We start from the raw sequence: 23,421 nt of genomic DNA, 5'->3' as shown, positions 1-23,421 counted from the left end.
TGTAACACTTTGTATATAGTTTTATATATCGATGGACAGCTAACGAAATAAGCTTTCCATTGACGTATAAAAGTCGATTTGTTAGTCATATCGTAGGGCGCTAGAGGGCGTCAACGTTGACCAATTTTTTTATCACTTTTATAATCCTCAAAAACTCGCTTATTTTTATATTCCCAAGTAATGCCCATTTACTCCTACAATTTGTACTAAAACAATTTTTTTATAAAATCGTGCAAAAAGTACACTTTTTTAATGATTTTTAGTGGAAAAAGTTCTACTTTTTTGCATCACATAATTTTATAGTATTGACGGTTTTGATTTTCGTCTATGTACCGTGAAAGTGGATTTACACCACAACATCAAAGCGCCAAATACTAGAACATCACAAGCGAATGTGTATGCGGCATGGCATACTTAAAAACGGTTTTACTTTCAATCGTTCGTACTTGCATTCCAAAAGTGCAATAAATATTGCTTCACACTGATGTATTGCAGTTATGGCGGACTAAAACGAAAATTTAGTTCACTGAGATTTTTAATGACTCGATTTAATTACGTGTGTGTAAACGTAGTAGAAAGGAAACGTATTCCAAACACTTTACAATTATTTAACGAAAATACAGTCCGTGGCGTAGATACAGAAAGATGGTTTAAATTTTTTTTTCCAAAAATTACAGTTTCTTTTACTTTTCCTGTTCAATTTGAAAAAATAAGTATCTCTTATAAAATTCTGATTTGACACTTTCAAAAAACGTTTACGAGATAATTGAGTTATAACGTTCAAAGACCCAAAACTAACCCAACCCAACTTAAAAATTGTCTTAAAAGAAGCTTAAAAAATGGGTTTGTAGCCAGTTTTCATAGTTTCCAGAAAAAATGAAAGAAATTTCTTGAAAAAAGTTAATTTCTTTCAATTTATCCGGAAGGATTGGATTTTCAAAGCTGTCCTCCAGTCGCCATTTTTCTCAACTTCTGAAGGAGAAACAAAACCTGCATGAGTATGCACAATAGTCACGTGACTTCTTTAGACCAATTACAAGCCGTCAAAAGTCTCGAAAAAAATTGAAACGTTCAAATATCAGCAAAAATGATAATTCAAAGCTGTCCTCCAACCGTCATTTTTCTCAACTGTTACAGGACACACAACACTCACGTGACCTCTGTAGATCAGTTACAAACTTGAAAAGTCTGTGACAGGTAACAGTTACGCTAGAAATGTACACAAAACAGTCACGTGACCCTAGAAGGTCAATTACAAGCTTGAAAGAGACTTTTTTCGTTTTTGGGAGAGTAACTATAGAAGTTCAGGGAACATTTAAATGTTTCTGGATTGTTCCCAATAATTGTACTTTACTACTGACACAAGGTTTCTGAAGTGTTTTGTATCAAGTAATTTGGGCTGAATGTTATTGTTTTTCTGTATTTGTCGATGATTTTTGCGTACATTGACCCCAACGACACACTAATTTGATCTTTTGTTATCTTTTTTTTTTGCAAAATCAATATTGGCAAATCATTTCGGTCTAACGGCTATAGTAACTAGCGTGTAGTAGTCGATCATTACTAAGATATTAACAACTGTTTTTGAGGTGGATTATTAACTTTAATTAAGAACAACAACCACATACACACAAAATGATCGGCTGGGTCCTTGAAAACGAGAATTGACCCAATTTTTGGTTGTTCACCTCTGCCAGATAAGCGCTTTATCTTTTGACGCGTTTAGGATGGCGCAAAATAAAAAAAAAAGTGCCGAAAAATCTTACTCAACTTTCGCACATGCAGAGATAGACATCGGTGGAAGGCCGGTCACGTGGTTCGACGAAGAGAAAGGCGCGCGTCGCGACGCCCACGTTTTTGCCGGGAAAATCATCCCCCTCTGACAACTTTTCAATTTTAGTTTGATTAAGTCGTTCGGGAAGTTTTGGTGGCCGGATACAAGTCGGTGGGGATGAATATGTCGCGGTCTGGTGTCGTTGAACCCGCGGGGAAGCTCAACACCAGGTTGATACCCCCGAAAATTTTTGTTACCCCACCCGGTAAGTTTTTGTTTTATTCGACAAATTTTTCAAATATGCCAACATTGACGAACTAAATAGTTTTACTTTGAAAGAATACTTTTTTAAGCCACACTGTATAAATTCCTTCCTAAAAATAATACTCTTCTTCTCGAAACTTCAAACTTACAAATAATAATATTACGGAGTGTCCCAACTTTTAATTGCGCTTTTCATATACAGGGTGACAAAGTTTTAGTACAAAATCACAAATTATATAAAGTTTTGGTTTGGTTTGGTATTTTTGAATATTTTATTCTCAATATACGATGTGTCTCAAGTTGATTGCAATTTGCATTTTTTTACGTAGAAGGCGATGACGTATTTAGAAAAATTATACCATCATTTGTTTCCGAGATATTAATAATAACATCATAGATTCTTAGGGGCGCCATTTTGTTTTTTTGCATGTGTAGTAGTAAGAGCTGAAAAAATCCGCATTGAAATCACATTCACAGTTGGCCTGGTAAAATTTTTAAAAATAAAAAATAAATTGTTATTTGGACCTCAGAAGGTCTCAGAACTCCTTTAAGAGTGTTTTAAAACTACCAGATGCCCCTAAAAGCTATTTTGAGTTGCCAGACGTCTCTAGAATCTATTTAAACTTGCCAGAAGCATCTAGAAGACGTTCTGAGTTGTCAAAAGCCTTTGAACTTTTTTAAGAATGTTTTAAAGCTGACAGATGTCTCTAGAAGCCATTTTTATATTACTAGTGGCCTCTGAGCCCCTTTAAGAGTGTTTTAAAGCTGCCAGATGCCCCTAAAAGCCATTTTGAGTTGCCAGAGACCGCTGAACCTTGACTTTCATTTGCCAAAGGCTTCTGAATTCCTTTAAAATTGTTTTAATGTTACCAGATGCCTCTAGAATCTATTTAAAGTTGCTAGAAACATCTAGAAGACGTTCTGAGTTGCCAAAAGCCTCTGAACCTTTTTAAGAATGTTTTAAAGCTGTCAGATGACTTTAGAAGCCGTTTTGAGTTGCCAGAAGCCTCTAGAAGTCATTTTTATAGTGCTAGAGGCCTCTGAGCCCCTTTAAGAGTGTTTTGAAGCTGCCAGATGCCTCTGCAAGCCATTTTGAGTTATCAGGAGCCTGTGATCCCTTTTAAGACTATTTTAAAATTGTCAGATGCTTCTAGAAGCCATTTTGAATTGCAAGACGTCTCTGAACTCTTTTAAGACCTCCTCTAGCAAGTTTTAAAGCCTCCTCTAGCCAACGGTCAACGAGGCCATATAATTGACCACCGCATTCCCAATGAGAATTGGGACTGAAGAGCGAATAACGGGTGTTCAATAATTGTTATGGTCAGGTCGCCTATGGATGGCAATTGTCACAAAAAGCGTACGTCTTAGATAACTTTGCAAACAATTATTATATGACAGCTGTCAATTCGCCTACGACCATAACAATTTGGGACACACTGTATATAAGATTATTTCAGAACATTGACAAGAAAGTACTACCAAAATTTAATGTTAAAGTGACTAGAGTGAATTTAACTAAAAATAACAAACACCCTAATATGGAATCAATTTTTAAAATGTTGCCCTTTTTGGTGTGACAAAACAAGTAGAGTCCAACTCTTGAACCTCGTTGCGATCAGTGTAAATTACCGAGTTTAAAAACGGTTGCGCCATCTACCGTAGCTGTTCGTAAACGTCGAGTTCGCGCACTGTCACAAAGGTGGCGCTGTCAATATCCCGCTCGAGCTTATTTTGTGTGTGAACACATTGGCGGTCTACTATTACATATTTCGCGCTTTTTGGTGACTTATAATGATAATGTAACGAAATAGAAAAAAAACATTTGCTGTAACCATGGTGTAAAAGGGAACTTGCGAGTTGCTTAAAAGTCTAGCCTGTCTAGGATATGTAGGAAGAGTTGTTGAACTCCCGGTGCGAACGGCCTGTCCGATGACACTCGTGAAAAGAGGTCGGGGGCCCCCCCTGAATGGGGTCGAGGAACGCTCGCAATCGGAGTGAGTGACCTCGATTGCGAAGAGGCCTTATCGAGGAAATCGTGACGGAAGGTGTTGAGTGTGTGCTCTTTTCGAGACTAGGAAGTTCAAACTAGTCGGTTATTCGGTTTACTTAAGATTTCGATTTAGGTTATTAATGATGTTTACATATTATTAGTACCAAAATACAAAGTTAAAACTTGATTCACTCTTCTTTATCCGTGAAACTTTTTTGTACCAACTAGAATTAAACTGAAGACGTTTGTACTTTTTTTTTGCGAGATTTAATTGGTGGTACACAGCCATGACCGCAGATTCTTCAAAGCACTCTACAAAGAGGCGTACTAATTCGAGGACGAATTTTTCAGAAGAGCGACAGAGACAAAAAGACCGCCAACTTTATGACGAGCTTTTGCGACCTTGTTTGTCATGGCCGGTTATTTCGGTCGGGCATTAGAACTAAACGAGAAAAAAATACCAATGATCAAGGAGATCTTCTAGAGAGAGAGAGAGAGACCAACTGATCTGAATCAAGACATTTTTGTGCTTCCAAATGATTAGGTTTGTGATTGGTCAAGAAAAAGCAGCCAATCACAAACCACTCACTGTGTTGTGATTTAGTCATAAACGTTGGGCCAGTCCATAACCAAAAATCGTTTCCGGGTTTCAAGGTCTCGAGGTCAACAAATCGCTTTTTGGTTGTTGACTCTTGGCTCTAATAGGCAAAACGGTTTTTCTAGCCTGGTCGGTACTCAACATAATAGTTCTGGACGTTTCTGATAATTGGAATAAAACATTTCTCGGAAAACTGTATCGAATGTTTCGCGGCCGACTGAACCAGCGAAAACATTCCTAGAGAAACCGGGCGGTTCGTTAAACTGGGCGGCCGCATTAAGCAGTCGCCCTTTTTCTGCTCTGTGAGCCGTTCGAGGTCGCTCACACCATATTGCGGGGCCTTCGACCCGATTCGAGCCGTGCCAATTACGCCCATTGTATCTTTCTATCTTTTTTTATTCATTCTGTCTTTTATACACCTTTAATTTTGCTTCAATAAAGGTTTTTTTTTTTAATTACTTTTGTTTTAGCTAAAACTAGGACAAACGGTTTCTAAGGGAATTCAAGAATTAAGACGTTGTACAGATAAAATTTGTTATCATTCATGGAAAAAGGATGATTTTTACTAAATAATGTCTCTCAATAAGCATTTTTCAAAACTAGTTAAAATAAACTCCTTTGATGGGGTACAACCATAGATTAACACCACTGTAGATTTTAAACTTGGTAAAAAAGTCACTTGACAATTCGAGTCACAGGGGTCGCCACATGACATCATTGCCCACTTGATTTTTTAACCCCATTCAAAGTTTACACGAAGCACATCATATATTTTCACCGCCTACTATACTAGAAAGTGCTTGTCAAAAATTCCAATATGGTGGTGACAGTTTGCGTTTGTTTGTATTGTGGAAATTGCGTTTTTTGAGGATTAGATGAATTTTTACACACATTTCCTTAGCAAAATGTCCACATATCTCCGTAAATGTCAGGACAGTCACAAAAGCAGCTTTCAGATTTTTTCTTGACCAATCACACCAACTACACCCGTAGAGCTATAAAGCAATTTAATAGAATAGATATCCATGCTAAAAAAACATTTTTTTCTAAATTTCCAATTAACCACCCATATGCCGGAAGTTTGAGAGTGTGGGTGTACATAAAAAACCGAGATACCTCTTTCAAACAATGCAGCGCATCAATTTGGTCTTTTAGTTTTTTTGTGAGGGGCGTTTAACATGTGCCCAACGAGGAAAGAAAATTCCAGAAGTTTTGGCAAAAATCACCACAGGTGCCGTCAATCATATCGCCGAATACCTGCTCGGGCAGGCCATCTGCCGTGCAACGTTGCCAATAACTAAAAAAAAAACTCTAGTATGTTCGTCAACTTATTATTCCCACTAATTCAAGTTGGTTAAAGTAATCAACGACCAGAAAATTGGAAAGAGTGTTGTAAATTTGAACTGACTGACAACACCGCAACCGCACGTATTGGACTTCTGCAACAACCTCCTACTTCTTGGTGCATTGACTGCTCTGCTGCACCAGGGTAAACGCACTCGGCGACGGCGTCATCGAACCCGCTGATCGGCACCGTTAGGTGCACCTCCGTCGCGACGACGTGATGCATCGACCCCTGGGGGCCGATGAACTACCATTATACAATCAGATCAAATGATGTTCCGTCACTTACGTAATGGCCGCCCTAAATGGCACTAGAGAGAAACTGCATGCCGTAAATGAGATCTGGGTAAAAGTACTTTCAATCATCGAACGTACTGGAACACTCTCATCGCTTTATATGTCAACGATCCCTTTTCCGAATCGGACCTAAGTTTCGTAAGAGATATCCTTCACCTTTTCGTCTATAGGATTTTGACCTCGGAAATGCCGGCGACCATATAATAGTCACAGTCTCTACGCCGGCCCCGTTACTCCTAAACTATGCCTTAATATTATTAGTGCATGCTCACATTATAAGCGACATATTTATGGGCTTTTTCGAACATGGATGCACAACTCTGAAACGTTCTTTATACGCAAGGTGCGTTTATGGTGCCAATGCCCTCTACTCGGTTACCAGGTGAATTTACGTTAAATCTGGATAGTTGGGTGATACAATTCTGAGTTAAAAAACCAAACCAAATTATTTAGTCATAAATAATTGTCTTGACACTAACCCAAAACGGGAACATGCAAAAAGAGTTGACAATAAATTTGCAAGTTTACTTTTCAGAAAAATTGGTTACACTTCTCAAAAACTGAACAAAACGAAACCGTTTGCACAATACGCAAACGAACCCATAAAAGACCCTTGGAACACCATTGCGAACTTTTAGGGCCCAAAAAACCTGGCAACCCTTTCACTTTAGGACCGTTTCGAGTGAAAAAAGATTTGTAAGCACCCCTACAGTCTCTCGCTTAAACGGTCACTAAAAATTTTATTGGTGCAATTTGAACTATAAAAGAACAGTTTCAAAAAAAAAAAGAAAACGAGCGCAAGGTCTTCTCTAATGATCCTTATTAGGAGCCCAAAGTTATTTTTTATATTGATGGGTCGTAATTCCTTTTTGAAATCCGTTTTTCCGTTTAATTTAGTTAGTTTGGTTACCTGACTGTGGAATTAAAACATGATGTTGTTTGGCTAATTTGCTGTTTGATACAGAGTGGAATCTTGCAGCATTCACTCCCCCGTGGTGAAGGTTTTCTTGGAACTGTTGACAATGTAATAATCCATGTGGACCTTGCCTGTCAAAAGTGTAATGCTTTACGATTCGAAACAGTTTTTTTGCACAGATGATCCTAATTTGGACCTACCACAAATCATTAGCTGCCAAAACTGTTCTGTGAATTCTTCCAGCACGAAATTTAAGCGTTCACTTTGATGAAATTGTTGTTAAAACACCAAATTTGCTTTTTTGGAACCTAAAATTTTTCTTCTATTGATTTTAACCACCCAAAGAACAACAAAAAACAGCACAAAGTTACGAAATTCAAAATAAACAAACGGCACTGGATGGTTGCTACATGTCACTTACGAAAGTCACCACTAGGAGTCGTGTCATTTGTCTTGAAACGTCAACAGAAGAAATTTTGACAGCTGAGATATAGCACCGCCTCCTATGCTAGAAAAGAAAGCCTAGAAGGTGTTTGTCAAACATTTCAATATGGCGGAAATAGGGATGATAGTTAGTTTTAAGCAAATAATCAGTAATAATTAATATTATTGATTAATTTCAAAGCCAGAAAGGAAAGTCCAACATTATGTCCAGTTGGATTGTTACAATAGCCCACTGTATGCCGCCATTAAACATGACATTTTAGGCTTTCTCATATAGAGGGTGTTGGATATTGTCATTTTTTTTATATTTAATTATTTAAGTGACGTGAACAGAACAATTGCTTAGAAAAACATTTGGTTAAAAATAAGGCCCTGAAAATCAATAATTCGGCTCGTCTCGCTGAATCTAATGAGCCTGGTGGAGGTCGGTGCCTCGATGGCAACGCTCTTCTTCGCAGAGTTCAATGCCAACCGCGACTTCTTTTTTCCTGGGTCCATGACTGGCCGTGGCCCGGTGCGAATACCATCGAGGATGATGATGACGAGCGTAGTCGTCGTCGTCGTCGTCCTGACACGCTCTGGTTCTTTGCGGATTCTACGACGTTCGCTTATATTGGGCAACTTTTGTCCTTCGAATTGTCAAGGAAAAAGTGATTAAAACATCGTGAAGTTTGTTCGATATTCGTATAGTCACACGCACCTAAATCTGCGGCTAAACTTAGATTACCGACAGTGACAAAAATACTCTCTCCTTTTCGCTTCGATGCCGGTCTTTCTCTAGCCGGGCCACTGACCTACAGGCCGGAGCCATTACGTACATTGACGTCTTACGTATTGTGTAGTGCGAATAGCAGGTCACCGGGAGTCACTTACCCCACTGGTACAGAAAAGTCACTTTATTTCGGCGTTTCTGGTGCGCGACTGGATCGGCAAGAGCTTTTTTTACGCCTGCAAACGTTCATCATACGTATAGTTTGTTTTGATTCACTGATTGACGCCTGAAAGGGAAAAACTAAACTTTTTAAGGTGTAGACTTTTATTGAATGGTCAATTAATCACAGTTGTCTTGTCTTGTTTTGTTCTTTGGCTCTGCTACAGGGCAATTCGCCACCATGAGTTGTGAGGGAGCTGAGAAAATCGAGTTTGTACTCCCCAACCCCCAGAATTTTTCACAAAAGTTACTTTACACACACAAAAAAGTCTAAAAATCAGTGTCATGCTACATAATTAATTACAAAAACAACAACATAATCCAACTCCTAACTCAAGTGACAGTTGACAGTGACATTTGACATTGAATGAACATTGTTGCCAACAATGTCCAACAAAAAACATGTCTAGCATTTATGCCATAAACAGTCTGATATCCACAACTAGACAACATCAAAGCCTCTTTCGTACAAAAATGTACATTCCTACATTCTATTATTAATCAAAATTATAATAATAAACGTTTTTTCATGGCGTATACAAACGGTTGCGGTAAACATGTCGGGCCACAAAGTTGAATGACTTTCTAACTTTGTAAACAGCCAAACCATACGTCCGCATTACAAATTACGAGGAATTGTTTACGTCGAACGATGATGTTAAGTAATTCGATATTATAAAATCGTTTGCGTTAACTGTTCGCTTTCTTTTCGGTGTCGCTAACTCTCAATTGGGCCACCAACTGAGTCGCATTGAAGACGAGATGAAGGGTAACAAATGTGAAATTATTACTTCTGACAACAGTTTTTAGTTAAGGACGATCATGACTGTTTTCTCGGTTCTTAATAGTACAAAGGGCTCCTCTGAGAAGGACCAATCCTTGGCATATTTTGATCTAAATGGGTTTCTACCTGACGGTCCTTTTTTTCCTGCCTAATCCTAGATTTAGTTTATAATGTTCTTACCACGATTTGGTTGAGGAATGCCGGCCAGAACAAACACTATAAAATGAAACATATCAAATTGCATATTATAACACCACAAGAGAATTGCCTTAGGGCCATCCATTAACATGATATATCATTTCATTGACTCGGTAACAAAGCACCTGTGACGTTGACAGTTTTGATTTTGACAGTACACGGCGGCGTTTTATTCGTGACAGTTCTATTTATTGGTTCTAGTTTGTAATTCGAATTTCACGTGTTTTTATGCAGTTTGTCTGAACTATTAATACTGGAAAACAGTACAAGTGGCTTATAAAGATATGCCGAGAAGATGTAACATGGTGAGTTTGATTTTCTAGTGTTTTTCTTATTGTTTTGATGCGCAATGGATGCGGATCAGTGTTTACGTTAAAAAGTGCTTTTTTTGCTTAAAAATTTGCTATTCGCTTATTATAAACCACTTAATCACAGTACGTGCCTGTATTTTTGGGTTATTTTTCAAAAGTTTACTTTGCTAAACCAATGTAAATAGAAAAAAAATTGGTTATGACCAACTCTTCTTCTTCTTTTTGTGACGCCATTAATTAGGAAACACACATTACAGCAAAAGTGTCCAAACATTTTATATCACATTTTTACAAACTAGAGAAGGCATAAACATGTTATTACCTATGAACTAGTAAAGTAGGCGTTTCAATTACTGTGAAAACATAAAAAACATCAGTATAAACTAGCACTAATTGCGTAACCACCGGATAATTTCGTTTAATCGGAAAACACCCACACGCTACCTCATGAACAAGATCGTAAATTAATAGAGAAACAGGTTGGCGAACAATACAAGAAAAACCCGCCAAAGGTCGTGTGTGTTGTGTATTGGTGGCATGACGAAACGCTAATATCAAACTGGCGAACAAGGTCAGTTTCAATCGTAGACCCGAAAAAAACTTGGTTACAATTGATTCGATTTGTAAGTGGGAAGAGGAGTTTGATTAATAATAAAATGCGCGCGAAAAAAAATTTAAGGGTTCCGGGAGAGCAGGTGATGTAATGGTGAATTATCTTCTCTATCGGAATGAAAACAGATTTTTTAATGTCGATTATTATGTGTATGATCAGCTGCCGCCACGCGAACAGAACCGTTAACCAAATGGAAGACATTCGCCAGCCACGTGGCATCCAACCCTCAACCCCGCCCTTATAAGAAAGGAATAATCTTTTACCGTTATCCGGACGTGTGTCGAAATAGGAATTATGACGGTTCATCATTATCGAACTTTTAGGGTCTTTTGTTCGGTACTTCCTCATTTTTTTTTCGCTCACAAGGTAGCAAACACGTTGGCATAAGTTTGGCGGTCGCGCGGGCCACATTTCCTATTTCGGTGCTTGCCCTTGAAAAAAAAAATTGTCCACGGACATGGAGTCAACAAACTGATGGTAATCAGAATTCTTGGCTCGTTCGAGGGATACGCGACACGTTTTTTCTATGGACTATTACTATTATCAATCAAACCCATTTATAATACTTAAAATGAGTATGGTTATTGACAGGCTGCCATAGAGAACAGTAGTAGAGGTTAATTTATAAACAAGTCGAGCTTCCGGTTGCGGGGGTTATTGCACTTGGAGCTTGGAACATCTAAGAAGCTAATAAATATAACGGGGCCGCATACGCCATACACCTCTTGATGGCGTTGTTTTCATGTGAATATTACGTCAGCTCATTATAAGTGTATACCAGTTGGACAAAATGTGACTTGTTGGATGGAATACGCTAGGAGGCAGAAGATGGCCTAGTTTTTTGAAACGTTGGGATTACCTGACCGGTCCACCTTTTTTTTAACCATAAAAAGACCGGAAATTGCTTTACAAAAGGTAAACAATGCTACTTTTGACTATCAGTCTGAACTGTTTTTGGCAGAACGTCGTAAAACAAATTTGGCCGGTCCACCTCGATATTTGCAAAGGTAATTTTCAACTTTTAACCTTGGGACTTAGAAGTGTAATCAACATATTTTAGCCGGGGCCAAAACCGTCCATGCTCAAGGCCTGAAAAGTCAACAACCTTAAGGCCTCTCATCGAATCACTCGTCAATGCCAATGCCGACCGCGGCCATCTTGGAATTATAATATATTGTGTTCTCGAATGTTCTATTAAAATAAGTGGGTCGAGGGTGGTTAAGTTGGTTTCCATACCGATATAGCAACAACAAGTTTGCGTGTCGTGGATTGTGAATAGCGCCACGTGTTTGGGGAAAGAAAGTTTCTAATTGGGACCATTAGAGGGTTAACGACCTGCTGGGGCTATTTAGCTGGCCGGACAATCGATCCAACAAATATATAAAAAAAACCCATCAAATCGAGGCTTCGATAGGCTGGTTTTGGTGCGAGATTGATGAGGAATTTCTGTCATCAAGGCTGCGTTTTTCTCGCGAAGCTACGATCAATCACAGAGATCGGTGTAGTCGTACAAAGGCGGCAGCAAATGCGTACAACTTGTAGAAGAAAAGTGAAATGTACATTGTAGCAAGGTCAAGTGTAAAGTAAAACGAAAATTTGGCCACTGGGTGGGCTTAATTGTATTCGTATAATAAATGCATTAACGACGCCCATTAAGTCAGTTGATTTACTCATTTTTGTATATTTTTATTATAAATCATGCAATTAATTCTAAAATGTGACAATCAGCTACTTGAAGTTGATAGTGCACTTTTACTAGAACAAGGTCATGCCAAGTTAGGAATGTTTATTTTTCCTCGAATTCCGTTTTGATTAGATTGCAATTTTTCTATTAAAACTGCACTGCTACTGTCCACTTTAAGCGCAATTTTGCGCCGTACTAATTTAGAAGCAGAAATTTCAAAACAGACCAACTAAATAGAGCGTAAATATTCTGGGAAGCTACAAACAAAAAGTTGTTTTGACTTTGTGTAGTCTAACCTGTGAGAATTTAACTTTCAATTCTAAACTATTCGTCGATGCGTGAAGCTTGTAACATCCGAGAAGGCGGTCTACGAGGTAGATCGCGCAAAATTGCCAAAAAGTCGACCTTACTTTCAATTGGCTTGTTACGCAACGCAAATGGCCACTTTGAATAATTTGACTGATTTTTTGTCGTTATGCCTAAACTCTAAAATGAACAAAAACCGCTGAGTACAATTTTGTACACTAATTCCTAATATGCCAATAATGTAACTTAACCTTACCTAACAATACCCACTAATTTCCTGAATTACCATGATTGGAGAGTCTAAAAAACCTTTTTTACTAAGAAAATATGCGTGCATTGATTTAACCGGAAGCAGATATCAACTGCTGCTTAGTTTAAATGGGACACGTTGTATATTAATGCATTTTTGAATTCTACGTCATATTCTAGACATATTTCGTGTATTAATGTCATACACTTATCTGTATCCGTTTCTGAGATATTTACGGTTCTACGTGAAATTCAATATTTTTAGTCTCCAAAACAATTATTTTAATTTATGCCTATCAGGAAACGTTTTCTTCTTGAATTTTGTGTTTTGTCGTGTTTTACAAGGTTTGTTCTAAGAGTGGGTGAAGAAAAACGATAAAATACATACAGGTGTGGTAAATCCAAAACCGACCATAGGAAAACCGTGTAACGGACAGAGAAACGTAGGTAATTGCATGCGCGGGAGAAAGAAAGAAAACGAAAAAAATATCAAGTAGGCCATATTTTTAGCGCGCTGTTGCCAAACGCCAAGTATCTTATAATTTATAAGTAATTTCATTCAAACTGTGAGAGAAATCGGACTAAATACAGCTCGCTGACCGTATACAGATTATCCAAACGAATGGAAATAAATTAAAATTAGGAATAATCCAACAATAAAATTAATTTTGTCCACGGTATTGGATACTTGGTGTTTGGCAACAGCGCGCTGAAAATACGGCCTACTTGATATTTTTTAGTTTTCTGTCTTTGTCCCACGCATGCAATTATCTATGTTTCTCTGTCCGTTACACGGTTTTCCTATGGTCGGTTTTGGATTTACCACACCTGTATATTATACAGGACAAAGAACAGGGAAAAGAGCGTTTTTCAAATTGAACACTCATTTTTATAACTTTGCCTGATTCTCTATTCAAAATTCAGGTACTTAAGTTTGTATTAGGTCACCTATTTGAAAAATTTGTCAAATTTAGTCAAAACTGTCTTTTACAAACAACTCGTTTATTTGCAACACTTTGTATAGACTTTTATATGTCAATGGATAGAAAATATAATGGGCTTTCCAAAAATATGGCTGTTTGTGTTGATAGGGTGCTTCGTTTGGCCGCCAGAGGGCTCCAAAGCTAACTAAACGTTTTTCTTGACTGTAACCACTCTAACTTCTTTGAGGGATTTTTTTTTAAATCGACAAACCTAGCACAGTGTCAAATTTAGCAAAACTGTAGAAATAAAATCATTAAAGTCGATTTTCGATTGCACTAAGTTGCTAATATGACGCAAAATCCATTGGAATAGTGGTGGCTTTTCAGGCAAATTTGACCCTAACAAAAATTGTCATTTGCCAAATCGGTTTTTTCTAGAAATTTCTATGAATTACATCATAGTAGACCACCTAGTAGCTCATGTAACCGTGTTTTCCTAATTTTCCAGGGTCAAATTAACCCAAACCAGTCAAAATGTGTTTCTGGGGCACCCTGTCTGTAAACCGTAAATAACACACGTATTTGTAACACTTTGTATATACTTTTATATGTCGATGGACAGCCAATGAAATGAGCTTTCCATTGACGTAGAAAAGTCGGTTGGTCAGTGATACCGTTTAGCCACTAGAGGGCGTCAACTTTGACAATTGCACTATTTTTCCTAGAGTTTTATACGTCAATGAATAGCCAATGGAATGAGCTTTCTAAAAATTGCCCAATTTGGGTTGATATGTTAGACGGTTTGGCCGCTAGAGAACGTCAAAGTTGACTATTTTTTTATGGCTTTTTTTCGTGCATTCTTTTGTTCAATCTTCAATAACTCGTTCATTTGCACCATTTTTAGTAGTGTTTCAATGGATAGCCAAGGCAATGAGCTTTCTAACAGTCTCTCGATTTGAATGGGTAGGTTAGACCGTTTGACCGCTAGAGGGTGTCAAAATTGACTTATTTTTTCGGTGCATTCTTTCGTTCAATAACTAGCTTATTTGCCACGCTTTTTTTAAACTTTTATATGTCATTAGATATCAATGTACCTCCAGTAATACCCATTAATTTCTTAAATTTGTACACCATAATGCCCCTCGAATGAACATTTCTATAAATTCACGTGTTAAACGCGAAATTGTTCAAGTTCAGGCGAGTTCACGTACAAAACGTTACTCTTCCAGTTCGCGTGTCATTGCTACAGGTTTCACTAATCATGTATGTAGTTGCATTCGATTCGAAAGTGACTTTTAATGATGAACATGGACTTTAGCTTATTAGCTAAGATAGAGAACTGTACTTATTTAGGTATTCAGTATTTTAAAAAATTTCATTGATCATTGGGTACCTGAAGACGTGAAAGGTTTGAATCTCATAAAAAGAATGAAACTTTCACGTAGGACTGCTTTGTAAAGTTATTATAGAATGGACAAGATTTTCTTTAATTTTAATTTCACTAAACAAATTTGAGCAGAAATACAAGCAAATTGTGTACCTAATGCAACTATTACATTAACATGAATAATCGGGATAATATGGTGGTTGTCCAGTACTGTACCAATTGGCAGGGGTCATCAAAAGAAGCAAAGTCATCCGCGTAATTAATCCGTGAAGAAGAGAGGTCAAGTCGGATGGTTTCACCCTGGTAACGAGCAAAGAAGAACGAACAAAACAGCATCGCCGTCGTTGCGAGAGTGATCGGCGGAAAGGCGGTGTGCGCGCTATTCGCGGCCTTGGCCGATCATTGCACGCTAAGTCTGGGTAATTCAGTCAAGGTTTGTGTCGATGAACTTGCTCCCACTCCGGCCGCCAGGTGGGGCTGCGCGAGCTCCGACCAATCGCTGCCAGGCTGGCCGTCGCTCATTGGTCCGGTTGCCGGCGTTATTGTCAGTGACCTCCAACTTCAAAATACGTTGAACTCTGGCGCGAGCGTTTGCCGCTTCCCTTCTTCCCTTCAGGTATCGTTGCAATATTTACTATACTCGGTTCGGAAGAGCCCCAGTATCAACTCGGACTTTCACTCTTAGAGTTGGCTTCGTCGTACCCGCTCTTCAAGAGCAAGTGTGTCCTATCATTGTTGTGTTGGCCGTGATCATGACACAAACTGACTCTGATTGATCGTTGTCAAATTGTTAGTGATTTTGTTTGTGTTGGCAGTGTTTATTTTTCGTTGGATTACACTACTTAAACTGTTACCATGATTATTTCACCTGACAGTAGTGTGCATTCTATGCCTCATGTGGCCGAACCTTCGCATACTACCATGGATTTTCGAGAAACCAAGGAACCCGCTTTAAATTTAGGTTTGTTCATTTTGTTGTAAATTGTGTAACAAATTCAAGAATCAAATTAGACAATGTAATATATTTATTACATAAGTACTCGTTTATAGTTGAACAATATTATCATGATGCACTAGCAATATTAATATGTAACATCTTGGAAACACACACATAACGACTAGTACGTAAATAGAAATATTTTTCTCGATAAAGGTTCGTTGCTCTCAAACCCCGCGACCTTATCATCAAATTTGAAAGTTTCTCATTGTTTTGACGATTTATTTCGTAAATGGCCCACTTAGAGGCTAAAAGATAATAATTGTCGATCAGCCGACGTACACTTGATTTGCACGCTATTTTACGTGGTTCTCATTGAACAACATTATTTGCCAACTACCAAGTTGGTTAGTAAAAATAGAAAACCGTAACAATTACTCGAACAATGCCCCTAGTGCACTAAGTTCATTGCCTCCATTGGCCGTAATAATAATAATAATCTGGATCTGCTCTAGCCGGTTCGCACCTTGCGTAATTTCACCAGCACGTTCGATGCACTCCATCCGTTCCACTTTCACCATTTCAATCTCTTCTCTCACTTGCGTAATGGCGCATACCATCGCCGCTGGAGAAAGTAAAAGCCATTTCTTTCGCGGTCGACGTATCTTCTCTTTCTCTTTCTGCATCGTTTTCCGCTCTGATGCCTTTTCCAAACGCGGTTACGTTCCTGACCATTCGATATACTAATTCAGTTAATAGAATGAAGTGTCTTATCAACGGTTGGTAATCCCCCCTGTGTGTTATGATAGTAAGTTAAATGTTTTTTTTTCTTCCAGAATTTGACGGTACGACAGTGCTGTGCCGAGTATGTGGGGACAAGGCTTCTGGATTTCATTACGGCGTCCATTCCTGCGAAGGATGCAAAGTGAGTCACGTTGTTTTTACTTTTTTATTTCTTGGAAAGGTCAAGGGACTATATTAAATAATCTGTTGTGATGATGAGTAACTAGGGCAGTAGAATTTGCTCTTTTTACAAAAGTTTCTAATAATCTTGACTCAGAAGGTGGAAGGCAATAAATCAATTTATCTTGAAGGCAAAAGCAATTTTCAAAATGTAACCAGATTATTTAATAAAGTTGCCGACCTTACAATCAACTTTTTCAAAATCACCTCAATTGTTGCCAAAAAAACTTACTAAGGACTCGTTTACACTAAAAAACAGCTTCCTGGTCGTCTTGGTTCGCCTTCGAATTCGAAACCCGGAAATGGCGTTTTTGCGGTGTGGGCTGGGTTTTAAGGGTGCAGTCCGCCTACTGCATAAGGGCGGATTTGACGGTTGCCAAAGTTATTTTCTACCTGCCCGGGCTCCCATCTTCTCAACGCAAAATCGACCGAGTTGAAGGTCGGTTGGCGGTGTCAATGATCGAAATTTCAACGCGACGTAGATTGATCACAGTGGCGTAACACACAATTATTGCCGCACGGTTCCCTATTCAGTTCTAACTTATTGTAACTTACCGTCCACCCTGTACAGGCGTACGTCACTGCGGAAATAATAGTAGCATGCGCGACCTTCACCGAAACTGACCGAATTCAAGGATTTCGCCTAAATTAAGAAGTCGAGTGCGTCACAATTTGTCGAATTGTTTCTCGCCTATAACAGGCTCCATCATCACCAATCAGTATGCTAACAATTCAGGGTTGCCAACGGTTTCCATCAGGAAGTTTAACATTGAAACTCAACAAGTACTTCCTCGTTGAAAAGTTATTAATTATTATAAAATAAATCAATTTTAGCTTCCAGCAGCATATGCCAAATCAAAACATCCCATTAAGTTAATAATATGGCAAAAAAGGAACCTAACCAACATAATAATGACAGTTGGATGATGCAGCTGATCTTCGGCGCGCACGAATCAAAAAGTAAAAGTGGTCCCGCCAGCGGTCGCCGGTAACTAATGCGTGCTTTCTCCTTTCTTCTTCTTATCTGCTTAAATGGCAGGTGGCTCTTAATCGAGCAGATTCAAGGTCGTGACGCGACGTTGCCTAATGTTGCTCCAACACCTGCGGATATGTGGGCGTTTTCCCTTTCTAGAACTCGCACTGGCAACGTTCGATGACCTGGAAGGGCAAAGGTGCGGAACTGGCGTCAGCCCACCCTTTGCTCAATTAAACGGATGGCAGATGGTAGATGCAATTTTTGGGCCAATTTTTGATACCTCCCCATTAGCGATATCGAATAGCGAAGCTGATAAAGGGTTCTCCTATACCTGTCGTTTGGGTTAATACCGGCTCTTTAGAAATTTTATACCCCCTACTGAAGGATTCTGTAAAATTGAAAACCCTTTCTCGGGACTATGCAGCTGATGGAAGGGTTTTTTTAGCAAACATCCGGCAAGCCGAAAAAATGATCGATTTAAGGGTTTTATCTTTTGTTCCTTGCTAAATTGGATTTTTAGTTTACCAACCATTTTTTTTCAAGAGCATTGCTCTGAAACTAGTAGTTTTATAGTTTAAAAAACTAGGAAATAGCGTTATCGTAAAGTTGATGCAAAAACTCTTTGCTTGTAGTAGTTCGAACGGTTGGCCGCGCGAGGGCGCCACTTACTTTGTGGCGAGTTTAAACGCTTACAATGCGCGGGTGAATGACCTACATAGTCATTGAGTTCGGAATTCGGTAACGGTATCATTCGTTTAGCTATCGATTATTGCACTTTTTACTGGTAAATGTCATTTTTTTGAAATTATTTTCGTATACATAATTAATAAAAAATATGGCTTTTGGAAATTTACTGGTTGGGGAAAGAACAAAACCACTTATTATAAAGTCAGTTAGTATAGCTTGTGGGAACGCCAACCCGAATGAATATTTAGGTCGGGCCACTCGAAAATAGGGAGCCTTCACCTCAATTTAGGTCGATTAGGCTCCAGTTTAGCCCCGATTTCGTTATTATTCCCGTTTCGCCATGTTGCAGGTTCGGTTCGTTCACCCCGCTCGCTTTTCAACGGAAATTTGGGTTAAGAGGTCTCCTGTTCATCTTTAGAAATGTACGTTTCTTTCTTTAATTTGTCGAGAGTCTGAACTATTAATTAATAGTAATTTTGAGACTGACTTTTTCTCATTTCAATTTGTATTTACAATCAAGTCTCTGTGAGCAATATGGACTACCATTTTGAGTTTCATAGGTTTCTAGATAAAAAGCAACGGGTGTTCAATAATTGTTATGGTCAGGTCGCCTATGGATGGCAATTGTCACAAAAAGCGTACGTCTTAGATAACGTTGCAAACAATTATTATATGACAGCTGTCATTTCAAACCATATACGAACTTATCAACGGCCCTACGTTCATGCTAGAACGAGAGAACCACAGCCAACTACGACCATAACAATTACTGAACACCCCTTACCTATCCACCGCCCTCTATACTAGAAAGCCTAAAATGTCACTTTTAATGGCCGCGTTAGCGGTTTTCGTTTTATACACAAACCTATGCAGATGCAGTAAGAAACATGTTTTTTTTAATTGTTTCGTGTAGTTGATTGTAAGTTGTGAGTGAAAAATCAAAAAAAGTTAATTCCTGATCCAGATATGTATTAGATAGAGCTTTTTTATACACAATCAAGTCCAGCCTAAACAAATTGGGTAGAACTTTTGTCCTGGAAAGTACAACACACAACAAATTAGTTTAAACACTGTTTAATACAAGAAAATCTGTAAATCCTTGAAACTAGGTAAGCAAAACTGATAAATGGTTCTTATGTTATTACCAAGAACATTCATTCAAAATTATTTTTGTTGCTCTCACAATGAAGGATGCTTTAACATACCTGTGCATGTAACAAGTACCTAATAAGTCTACTGTACTAGAAAGCACTTGTACCTACTATTGAGAATAGTGTTGGAGTAAAATCATCCCACTTCAAAGTGTTCAACCACTGTTGAGTTAGATCCGGTTTTTTGTAAAGTAAAAAACTGACACGGTTGGGCTTTTTCCTGAATTGCTGTTACAATGTGGCTTGAAATACCTACGAACAGGCAGCAAACAAAAATAACTTACGAAAATAACCCCAAGTTTTGATTTGAAACCGAAAAAATTCATCTAATCCTCATAAAACTCAATTTCCATAATACAAACACACGCAAACTGTCACCACTATTTCCCGCCATATTGAAATTTTTGACAAGCGCCTTCTAGGCTTTCGAGTATAAGTAGGCGGTGACGAAAACAAAAAAACCCTGTTTATTATTTACACGAATCTACGTCAGCCATTTCGACCTCGATAAACAATTTCTGCAATCCACCGTGTGTGTGTGTTTACCTGACGCCCCATTTTCGAGTCGTTCACCTCCCGGGCTCCGATTTAGAACATCGAAAATGGGGCACGCTAATTTTTAAATCAATGGAGCGTGTGCGAGCTTTTTCGTAGCTTGGATAAAACTGGATATTCGGTCAATTGAAGCAATTTATGAAATTAGCTCAGTCATAAACCAAAAACTGTTATCAAATCGCAACTATCTTATTCAAAAAAAAAAAAAATCACGTAAACATCTGAAAACATCCGCTTTGTATAATAAACGCGGAATTATGTCATCTTCTAATCAGATAAAACAAACATGACACATTTTTCTAGATTTTGCTCGTCGGTCACGTAGGCCACGCGGTTAAAAAGAGATGGTAGATAGCGGATGAGCGAGCGCAACAGAGATGCCAACGGTCGAAATTTGAAGTTCGCGATACAGTTTAGGTATACGGGGCGTTATGATGAGGGTCGACGAACCCGCAAATCTAAAACCTGCGCCGTCTCGTCATCGCTCTGTCGTTTTTCTTTGCGATGTTGCCATGTTTCTTATCGTTATACAAAAATTAGATGATTATACATTTCATACTTTGTATTACTCTTGTAACATATTTCATTCTTTTTTCGTTGCTAAAAAAAAAAAAAATATGTAGAATTTTTAGAGTTCATACACCTCGAATAGTTTTAATGACCCAGACATCAAAAAGATCATTTTAGCATCTTTTACTTCGAAAATAGTCGGATGTAACGGTTATTCTAGTCCGGAACTATCGCAGGTCAAATAACAATAAGTTGAGTCTTTGTGGGTGTTAGTCATTATCAGCTTCCATATATTGGCCTATTCTAGATAAATTCGCGAATGTGAGTCAAAAACCGGACTGGCCACACTACGACTTTCTGTTTACTTAATTGTTAACTGTCTAATTGGGCTCCCCATTTCTAGTTCGTTCACCATCTTGGCGCCATTTTGAAAAAAATGTGCATTACATAGAAAAGAGCCGTTTCGACACCCGCCAAAGTGCAACCCAATTTGAATGTCCGCTCAATTATCCAAATCATTGGTTCTAGCGGCTTTGCGGAACAATCAAGACGCCGTCGTTAGAGTGCATTGACACCTCGCTTGCATACAGCCGTTATAAAGAACTTACGAGACTCGATGACGTAATGACGACGACGACTCGATGATGACGTTCCCGTTCAGGTGTACTACGGACGGTGAATCGTTATGATAATCGAGTATATTCTAGAACGTGCGCGATCCGTGTCACACCCAAACAAAAGAAGGTGTCGTCGTCAAGTATTCCGTCCCAGTATGTAATGAACTCTTATCAGCACTGCGTTATCTTTTGTTTGACTTGGGGTGGCAACCGCAACGTTGAGCTGGTCAGTGCACTCTGGTGCACCGTTGTGAATGCGAAGCACCCACGATTTCAGGTCATCAAAGTGCGCTGACCCGTTATGATGTCATCATAATAATACACAATCGAACTTCATTTTATTAGTCACTAGTTGTAATAAAACGTACGAAACGCCAACAGTGACACTCGGAGGCAAAATACCTAAATGGTTCCGCTACTATAATACTCCGAGGCGTACGCGAGACGATTTCTAGGAAATGGCAAAATTAGAATAATAACATGCTGACCTCTATAAGGTAAACAACCTGAGATGGCCGATATTTTGCTCTAGAAAGCGATGGGTTTCGGATTCGTAATAGCTTTATCTAACGCCGTGACCTGAGAGAGAGAGAAAGAGAGCACCTATTCGGTTTTCCAGGAACCCGCATCACACTCATCTCACTTGACCTGGCATATTTTTTGTCATAATTGGTACTCTAGTTTGGTCAACTATTTCATACCAGAAATCACTTAAAATTAATTTTATTCTTATTCCAGACATACTTTGACAAAGCGATTTTTGAATCTTTAATACTGAACCTGTGAATGTTTTGCAAAAGTGAAGCTAAGTTCTCATAAACGCGTCTTGCGTCTGACGTTACTTATTTCTTATTGGTAGAAACAAAATTTGAAAATGACAGCTTGCAAGAAGCTGAAAATTTTTAACTTCTTGCGTCTGTTTCTAGTGTTTTGACATTTTGGACGACGCAGAGGGCAAAAGTTATATATCTGAATGGCAAAACTGAAAAAAAATTAATAAATACAGCAGAAATGAGGTAGGTTCCCTATATTTATATTCATATAAAATATAGGTTAATATCTCAAATTCATTTTTAGTTTTTATGTGGCAATTGCCATGGAACTTTGAGAATAGAAAATATTTTCATTTATCCTTGTTTCCGAGGCGGCAAGAATGAAGAATACACTTCTGCAAAACATGCTGAATTAGTTTCGGAATTAGCTGAATAGCAGAATAGCTATTTAAAACTGTAACAGTTAAGTTAAAAAAATAAACACAATATTAACAAATTGTGACAATTGACAATTAAAAGTTTCGCCAGATCTGTCAGCTGAAAATTTACTGTTGACCAAAAGGAAATAGGTGACGTCAGACGCAAAACGCGGTTATGAGAACTAAGCTTAAAGCAAATAGCGAAAATGTTATGTCAATCAGAGATTGAATGTGATGGTTCGTTCCTCTTACCACTAGCATGTTATGTACAATTTTTAAGTTTGTTTATGTGTAAAGTATAGGGATTCTAAATAATCTCTCATCTACGATAAAACTTTTCAAGGCAGTTACTCTGTATAGAGCTTAGGGTGGTTTTAAGTTAACAACATCATAATTATGTATGATCAGAAGTGTGATAGTAACAATAAAATGAAAGAAAAATAATTTTAATTGCACGCAAATAACCGTTTTCATAAAGAGGTCCTCGTACTCAGTTCACCTATGATGGTTAAAAATAGAACAGTACTTTGGCATAGGTACACACATACAATAACAAAGAGTCCATTGACACCGGTTCTAGGCGAAGAGTTCGGAAGAAATCGCTCCGGTTACCGCGATGACGTAACGCGCTCGGCATAGAGTGACAGTTGGCTTGTGACGTCATGGGGCCGGTGAACCGTCACCCGAGAAACCCATATTCGGTACCTACGGGGGGCCGTCTCGAAAGTTCTTTGACCGGTCAATTTCGAATTCGCGTTGTCGGGTTCAACGGCCCCCGCCTTCGTTCTTAATCATATTGTTATTGTGTATTAGTCGATGT

General features: G+C 38.4%; 1 protein-coding gene and 1 long non-coding RNA gene across 8 annotated transcripts in view; one reads left to right on the top strand and one right to left on the bottom strand.

The window, feature by feature from the left end:
* The window catches only part of LOC145728267 (ecdysone-inducible protein E75-like), a 54,235-nt gene that overhangs the window by 23,743 nt on the left and 7,071 nt on the right, over nucleotides 1–23,421 (top strand). For 2 of the 3 annotated variants that reach the window (XM_081978356.1, XM_081978357.1), the window contains exon 2: nucleotides 16,787–16,875. In XM_081978356.1, coding sequence (XP_081834482.1) covers nucleotides 16,787–16,875 — 89 coding nt within the window. Of the gene's footprint in view, nucleotides 1–15,663; nucleotides 15,975–16,786; nucleotides 16,876–23,421 lie in introns of those variants that run through there. The other variant, XM_081978358.1, reaches the window with a different exon arrangement.
* LOC145727945 (uncharacterized) lies at nucleotides 5,623–8,878 on the bottom strand. Of its 5 annotated transcripts, XR_014177970.1 has the most exons (7): nucleotides 8,687–8,878; nucleotides 8,501–8,625; nucleotides 8,328–8,421; nucleotides 7,384–8,256; nucleotides 7,178–7,314; nucleotides 6,260–6,508; nucleotides 5,623–6,202 (listed from the first exon to the last, which is right to left on the bottom strand). It is a non-coding gene; the product is annotated as an uncharacterized LOC145727945 (long non-coding RNA). The 5 variants fall into 5 exon arrangements; XR_014177967.1 differs by having other exon boundaries at nucleotides 8,328–8,625; XR_014177969.1 differs by having other exon boundaries at nucleotides 7,384–8,421.

This window comes from Ips typographus, linkage group LG4 (assembly GCF_016097725.1).
Source record: "Ips typographus isolate SLU linkage group LG4, UJ_Ityp_2.0, whole genome shotgun sequence".
NCBI lineage: Eukaryota > Metazoa > Arthropoda > Insecta > Coleoptera > Curculionidae > Ips > Ips typographus.
This window is presented reverse-complemented; position numbering and strand designations above follow the sequence as displayed.